The 8446-nt window shown below is 39.2% G+C and overlaps 1 protein-coding gene and 1 pseudogene across 2 annotated transcripts; one reads left to right on the forward strand and one right to left on the reverse strand.

Annotated features, from left to right (window-relative positions):
• Positions 1-1496: 1496 nt before the first annotated feature.
• Positions 1497-5217, forward strand: LOC121265233 (exocyst complex component SEC15A-like). Of its 2 annotated transcripts, none has more exons than XM_041168779.1 (2): positions 1497-1686; positions 2456-5217. In XM_041168779.1, the coding sequence occupies exon 2, from the start codon at positions 2459-2461 to the stop codon at positions 4832-4834; it is 2376 nt and encodes a 791-aa protein (XP_041024713.1). In that variant the 5' UTR covers positions 1497-1686; positions 2456-2458; the 3' UTR covers positions 4835-5217. The 2 variants fall into 2 exon arrangements, with proteins under 2 accessions (XP_041024713.1, XP_041024715.1); XM_041168781.1 differs by having other exon boundaries at positions 2459-5217.
• A 126-nt stretch (positions 5218-5343) lies between these two features.
• On the reverse strand, positions 5344-7082 carry LOC121265234 (annotated as a pseudogene).
• Positions 7083-8446: the final 1364 nt, after the last annotated feature.

Here is an 8446-nt window from a genome sequence, read left to right on the forward strand (position 1 = left end):
CTTTAATTTGGTCGGCAGTTTCTTAGAAGTCCATTCATTGATCCAACACATGAAATCTTGGTGGGAAAGGAGGCCAAGGCTGCAGCATATCCAAGATTCTTGTGATATGAATCATAGTTTACTTATCGCCTACTTTGGCGATAAGACAATGAACAGGATATAGGCTAAGCTGAAGATGTGCCGAGGTTGCTTGAAACAATTGCAAAAGAACATAAATATGCTACCCGGTTCAAGTTGATGCTGAGAGATATGGTGTGAGCCATAACAAGCCATATTGCTTGGCAGTTAGGACAAAAGGTATTTGAATCAGCACAAACAACTATTAGTCGAGTTTTGCTACTCATCACACTACACACTATACTTATTTTAGTTTTTTTTTTTTTTTTTTTTTTAATTCTTTTGGTTTTATTCTTTCTAAACTAATTGAATTATTCTAGTTATCATCCATATACTACACATTTGATAAGAGAAAAAATTAAAAATTAAACAATTATATATAGTGTGTGGTGTGTGGGATGATGAGTAAAAATTTTCATTAGTCATAATACTATTTAATTTTAATTCGAATCTCCAATCAGTCTACGCCACGTTGCTTTTGTATGAAATGTATGCTCATTTAATTTTTAATTCTTTATATGATTTGCTCAAACACTATTACTTATATTATTTAAATTAAATTATGAGACATTTTAACCTTCTGATATTTATCATTAATGTTAACACCATATTTATCACTTTTATATCTATTATATTTTACAGTATATATCTCCTAAATAATATTACGAGAAAAACTAAACTATTGAATATGAATATAATGGTTGGATTTATCTTGTTAATAATAACTACACAATTATTTAATTACGTTTATATTTGTCTATTTAATATCATTTCAAGTTTCTATATTTATTTAAAAAACATAAAAATATAAAGATTATTGAACGGTGAGATATATAATGATGAAGAAAAATTATATTCAGCAATCCTACACATTTTTTGAGAAAAAAGAATATAAAATACAAATCCACGTTAGCAGGTTATGGTGTAGGGCTGATTCTATTCTAAAGTTGGTGCATAAAATAAAACATACACATCAATTAAATGATAAGATTTGATTTATAATATTCAAATTTTTAAATTTATCTTTTAAATCAAATTACTATGTGTGTTTTACACAGCAGTTTGAGAATATAATTTTTTAATAAATATTATTATAAAAAGTCGATAGTGTGCTTTCATAAATAAGCTTGCAAATGACCGTTCTAAACTTCTAATGGAATGTAATGCTTACAGCTTAGGTTTTAATGCAGTGCCTTGCTTTTTCAATACAATCTTATAAATTTTGGAGATAACAAGAATCGAGTTTTAATTTAAAATGCCACATTAAAAACGAGGTTGAATGAACAAAACAATGGCCAGCACACACACTGAGACAGGCCGGGCTTTGGCACCCTGGAAGACCTAAAACAAGGCGTGGAATTAGCAATTCCCGCTTTCTTAAAAAATGTTGCGGTACTACGCAAACAGTAGTGGGGAATAAAGCCGACAAATTAGACGGCAGACAGGGTGAGAAGAAGATCCCCGAGAATTACGAGAAAGGGGGAACGATTTCGCAGAGCGTTTTTCATTTCTCCGTAAACCCTGTTAGTTTTGTTTGAGGAGGACTTCGACCAGCTTCTGTATCTAACGTTGAGTAAGTCCGTGCCATGATTATAGCTCTCCTTTCCTTGAATGCATTTGGGCTTCTCGAGGTTTCTGTTTTCTTCTTCTTTCTTGTTTTGCTTGTTCAACCCGTTTCGGTGGGAGCAGATTTGAGCATTGCTTCTTGTTTTCGTTATCTTCGTTGATTGTGGGTTTGGTTGGTTAAAAGGAGCACATATCTCCATCTTATTGATATCTAATTCTAAGTATGCGTCTAGTGATTGCTTATTATTCACTGATTTGTTTGATTGGAGCCCATTTGTAAATGCATATTCCAAGCATGCTTCCCATTTCTTTAACTATTCTTTTTCTTTCCCTGTTCGTTTTCCAATTGGAGAATATCGTTTCATTTTCTTTATGAGTCTTGGACCTTTTTTTAGGGAGGGGGGGGGGGGGGGTTGGGTTTAGGATGAGCATTATTTTTATAGATTCTTTATCGTAGGAAATCTTGAGATTTCGAGTCCCCCGCCGTGGGATTACTGTCAACATGTTGTGGGTACGATAAAGGTCAATATCGTAGAAAAAAAAAACCGTTTTAACATTTTTGGGAATGAACTTTCTAAACCCTATACATATGCGCACGTAAATGGTTACAACATCCATTTGAGTAATGGAAAAAGCTAGGATTTGGTACAGGTGACATAAAAGTTGTGGGTCTCTGAGATATATTTTATAGGTAACAAGAGGTTTTCCATTTGGGCATTTTTCATTTTACAATTTTATTTATTCGTCTGTTTTGAATTCTGGGATTGATCAGAAGATGGATACAAAACCAAAGAGGAGACCTGTTGCAGAAAATGGGGATGCGGGAGAGGAATTGGTCATTGCGACTTTGATTGGGAATGGAGATGATCTGGGTCCTATTGTCCGGCACGCATTTGAGATGGGGCGGCCTGAAGCGCTCCTTCACCAGCTAAAAGCTGTTGTGAAGAAGAAGGAAGTTGAAATAGAGGAGCTCTGCAAGACCCACTATGAGGAATTCATTTTAGCAGTTGATGAACTTCGCGGTGTGCTGGTTGATGCTGAAGAGTTGAAAGGTGAACTCTCAAGTGATAATTTTAAACTGCAAGAGGTTGGCAGTGCTCTTTTAATGAAACTCGAGGAGCTTCTTGAATCTTATTCCATCAAGAAGAATATGACTGAATCTATTAAAATGTCTAACGTCTGTGTGCTGGTGTTGGATCTTTGTGTTAAATGTAACAATCATATATCTGAAGGCCAGTTTTACCCTGCATTGAAGACTCTGGATTTGATTGAAAAGAATCACTTGCAGAATATTCCTGTCAAGGCACTAAGAATGGTGATAGAGAAAACAATTCCAGTGATTAGACTGCACATTGAAAAGAAAGTGCGTAGTCAGTTTAATGAATGGTTAGTTCACATACGGAGTTCTGGAAAGAATATTGGACAGACAGCAATAGGCCATGCTGCGTCAGCTCGCCAGAGGGATGAGGAAATGCTGGAATGCCAGAGGAAAGCCGAAGAACAGAGTGTATTTGGTTTAGGAGATTTTGCATATATGTTAGATGTTGAGGAAATTGATGAAGATTCTGTATTGAAGTTTGATCTGACACCTCTGTACCGGGCATATCACATTCATACTTGTCTTGGAATCCAAGAGCAGTTTCATGAATATTACTATAAAAACCGAGTATTGCAGCTCAATTCAGACTTGCAAATTTCTTCTGCACAACCTTTTGTTGAATCCTATCAGACATTTTTGGCTCAAATTGCTGGTTACTTCATAGTGGAGGATAGGGTCCTGAGGACTGCTGGGGGGCTGTTGTCAGCTGATCAGGTCGAGACAATGTGGGAAATTGCTATTTCTAAAATGACATCGGTGTTGGAGGAACAGTTCTCTCGTATTGATTCTGCTACCCACCTTCTCCTGGTTAAGGATTATGTCACACTTCTTGGATCTACTCTTAGACAATATGGGTATGAGGTTGGCCCACTTCTGGAGGTGCTTGATAGGAGTCGAGACAAATACTATGAGCTTCTTTTGGAAGAGTGTCGTCAACAAATTGTTAATATTATTGCCAGTGACACCTATGAGCAGATGATGTTGAAAAAAGAGACTGACTATGAGAATAATGTTTTGGCATTTAACCTCCAGACCTCAGATATAATGCCAGCTTTCCCTTATATTGCGCCATTCTCCTCCATGGTACCTAATGCCTGCCGCATTATAAGATCATTCATTAAAGGGTCTGTTGATTACTTGTCTCATGGGGTTCATTCTAATGTTTATGATATTGTGAAGAAGTATCTGGACAAAATTTTGAGTGATGTTTTAAATGAATCAATACTAAATACAATTAGTAGTGGCACCATTGGCGTGTCTCAGGCCATGCAGATTGCTGCAAACATATCTGTTCTTGAAAGAAGTTGTGATTTTTTTCTTCAACATGCGGCCCAACTTTGTGGGATGCCTGCTCGACCAGTTGAAAGGCCTCAAGCTAGTTTAACTGCCAAGGTGACTCTCAGAGCTTCAAGGGATGTAGCCTACAATTCTTTGCTGAGTTTGGTGAACTCCAAGTTAGATGAGTTTATGACACTAACAGAAAGTATCAACTGGAATTCAGAGGAAATAGCTCAGAATGGGAATGAGAATGAGAATATGAATGAAGTGATCATTTACCTTGGCACTATTATGTCAACAGCACAACAAATTTTACCTTTGGATGCTCTCTTCATGGTTGGAAGTGGAGCTCTTGATCATATATCCAACTCAATGGTGGCAGCTTTTCTTAGTGACACCGTCAAGCGGTTCAATGCTAATGCTGTTATGGGTATCGATAATGATCTAAAGATGCTGGAGTCTTTTGCAGATGAGAGGTTCCATAGCACTGGCCTGAGTGAAATATACAAGGAAGGCAGTTTTAGAGGCTTTTTAATACAAGCGCGACAATTGATAAATCTTTTGTTAAGCAGCCAGCCGGATAACTTCATCAATCCAGTTATAAGGGAGAAAAACTATAATGCATTGGATTGGAAGAAGGTGGCCAGTATCTGTGAGAAATTCAAGGATTCTCCAGATGGGATCTTTGGAAGCCTTTCAAGCAGGAATACGAAGCAAAGTGCACGGAAGAAATCAATGGATATACTGAAGAAAAGACTGAAGGACTTCAATTAATAAGGCTTGGAATATACATTAGGGTGCAACCTAAAGTTCAGAAGGTAGGTTTGGAATGAGTTATAGACTCAGACATCCTAGGTTAGATTTTGCACTAGCAATTCCCATGGATTACCTAATACACAGTTGTGGCTGGTGGGTTCGTGTTTCTGAAGTTCACTCTTGGGTGGATTTGAAAAGTCCTACCTTGACGAGGTTTCATGTCAGAAAAAAGGCTCGAGTTATATATTTGCATCTAGATTAGAATTCCTTTTTTCCCCACTTTTGAACATATACTTTTGTATCTTTCTTGTTGATGTTCAGAATGAGTAGGATTCTTTGATTTTCGTTTTGATTTATGTTGGTATGATAAAATTCCCTCGCCATTCCCTTTGCCTAATCAATTTAAGGTCATGTAAAAGCATTGCTGCTTCCATCTTTTAAGACTCTGTTGCTTTCACAGTCTCGATGCTTGTGGTGCCAGCCTTATATAATGAAAAGAATTATCTTTTTAGAATTAGCATTCGCGGCAGTATCTTCAACCATCGAATTAACTTGAAGAAGCTTCTCATTTTCAGTAATTATTCATAATTTAGATCATATAATCTTTTAGGTCTAAGATTCCTACAAGAAAATTCTCTTGTAAATAGTTCATGCATTCATATCGATAATGGGAGGAAATCTCAGCTTTGTATGATAATTGTGTAGATGATCAAATGACGGCATCCACACATGCTGATCTCTTCCTCACATTCACGGGTAAGCCACCTTTGATCCTCATAGTCAATGACAACAATGGCTCCAGATCTTTGTCCTTATCCGTCGCTTCGATCTCAAATCTCTCCATCACTGATGCTGCAATCGATTTCATCTGAATATACGCCATGTCTTTTCCCAGACACATTCTCGGTCCGGCATGGAAAACTGGAAACCTAAACAGGCTCTCTTGCCGACACACTCCATTTTCTAGCCATCTTTCCGGCAAAAACTCACGGCAATTTTCTCCCCACATGCTCTCCACCCTCCCCATCGCGTACGTATGGTACGAGACAAACCATCCCTTCTTCACGAACGTGCCGTCCGGCATGATATCGTCGTTTAGACAAGCTTTGGTATCCATCGGTACGGGGGGGTACAGTCTCATGGCTTCAGTGATTGCCGCATGCAGATAATGCATCTCCCGGAGCTCGTCAAAGCTGTACGAGTCGCCTATATTTTTTTCCATTTTGATCTCGGATTTTTTCCAGCTCCTGCAATATGTTTCGCTCCACTTCGGGTCTCGAAGACAGGAGCCAAAAGAACCAGCTCAAAGCCAAAGAGGTCGTGTCCCGTCCTGCAAGAATGAAGCTTATGACGATATCCCGGAGAAATTCGGGCGAGTTTTCTTCGTTTGCCATGAACCTGGACAATAGGTATGCTTCTTTTTCAACCTTTTGTTCCACTTTCGACCGAATAATATCATCCGCAAAGTCATGGACCATCCTGATTGCGTTTCTTAGCCTTCGCTCTGGTCCAATGTTGAGAAACTTATTAATCTTCGCCATAACTGGGATGAAATACATGTACCTTTCGGGGATAAGCGATGCAGCGTCCTCGAAAGCCCGCATGAACTCTGCTCCGGAGGTTCCATCACCGTCGAGACAGCCTGGGTCAACGTTAAACGCCAGTTTGCATATGTTGTCGAATGCGAAGCGCTCCAAAATGTCCTGCAAATCCAAGACACGTGCTGTTTCAGAGGGCTCTTGTTAGAATCGGAATCAGTCTGGTGTTGGTCTCCACGGTGACGTTTTCCATGACAAAGTTGCGCATCGATTTGGTGTTGAATTCATAGGCGGTTTTTCTCTGGACCTTCCAGAGTTCTCTGTTGGAGTTGAAGATTCCTTGGCCAAGAAAGTCTTGGAGAAGAGTTATGTCGCGGTCGGCTTTTGGATAGTTGTCGAAGTTGGTCTTGAGCATGTGCTCAATGTTGGATGGGTTTGCGGTGAAGATACCGTGGATCGTGCCGGGACGTCGAAATATAACTATGTTTGTGGGGCAGCTATTGAGAGTTTCTGCTGTCCAGTCAAGAAAACGGTGTCGGTTTTGCAAAAATTCAGGCAGCGTTCCGAGAATGGGGTACGACTTAAAACCTGTGTTGATGGCTTTCTTTTTTGAAATACTGTTAAAGAGGAGATAGACGTAAATTAGAGAAAGAAGGAAGAGGAAGGATTGGGCAGAGAAGAGCTCCATAGTCGAGAGAGAGAGAAAGAGAGAGATGAACGAAATTTCTGGATATAAGGAAAAAGGACAGGGAAGGGATATTGGATAGGGGTGTGCAGAAAACATTAGGACCCGGCCCGTCCGTGTGGCCCGACTCGACCAAAATAGCGGGTTGAAGTAACGTGTGGGTCGAACCCGCTGAAACCGCTATAAAGAAAAAAAAAAGGGGCGGGTTGACACTTGAAGTTCACTCTCTTCAAACAAAAGTTCAGAAACCCTAACGTCTATCAAGAACGACGTTGCCATCTCCAGCCTCTGCAGCTTCCATCAACGTAAAATCGCAACCCAGCTTAGTTCAGACAACGGCAGCCTTTGAAAAAGTCCCAAAACCTTCCAAATCCAGACACGGCTTCCATCACGCTCTCTGTTTCTCTGCCATGGCTACCGTTGAAGCTTCTTCGCATGCCCCAACGCCGTTGCTGAAAGATGAGCTTTGAGCCTTACAACCTCATCATCGTCCAAGATGGTGATCCTTCGAAGACCATCAACGTCCCTGATGGCTTCGATTACGAGCTCTATAACCGCAACGACATCAACATGATTCTGAGTCCCAAAGACTCCTGCATTTCCTTCAAGGACTCTGCTTGCCGCTGCTTTGGGTGTCTAAGAAGAAGTATATTTTTAGAATTGACGACGACTGCTTTGTAAGTTCTTTGATTTATGGTGCTAATGGGTTTGGTTTTTTGGTATGAAGGTGCAGATCTTGCACGTTGCTTGTTTTGAGAATTTTAGCTTGCTTTCCCAACTTTGATTTTCCTTTATTTTCTGTAGAAAATTTGAGGTGATGGGGTGAGAATGCTTTCAAGTTGTTTGTAATAGTGGGCGTTGGTTAAATTTGAAAATTCAAGAAAGGGATTGTATAGGAATTTGTAAGGTTTTTTTGATTTGTTTGTACACGATTCGAGCTCCCATTTCCTGCTTCCAATGTCGGGTCGGGTTGGCCCATAGTGGTTTGACCTGTTTTAAAGTCGGATCGGACCTAAACATGGATCGGGTTGGTCGGATTGTAGTCCTAGTACCATATACATACGCGGCGTCGGCGGTGAGGGCTTTTCCATGTATAATGCATGGCTTTACAGTGGAGAAGATAGAATAAGTTTCTTTTCTTTCTTTTTTGGGCTAGTAGAAGCTGGCAGTTAATTACTGAATTTAAGATCTTAAACAGGACACATAATATATACCATAACACGAAGGTAACACCAATGATTCGTACACCATATTATATATATATATATATATATATATTTATGCAAATATGCTTTTCCTAATTTTATTTTTCAAAGAAGGAAGAGACATTTTAAGAAAGAAAGGAAGAAAATTGATCATCACGTAACGAATTTCGTAGAAGACATTTAAGCTATATTTAAATGTTGA

Source organism: Juglans microcarpa x Juglans regia, chromosome 5D (genome assembly GCF_004785595.1).
Source record: "Juglans microcarpa x Juglans regia isolate MS1-56 chromosome 5D, Jm3101_v1.0, whole genome shotgun sequence".
NCBI classification, from domain to species: domain Eukaryota; kingdom Viridiplantae; phylum Streptophyta; class Magnoliopsida; order Fagales; family Juglandaceae; genus Juglans; species Juglans microcarpa x Juglans regia.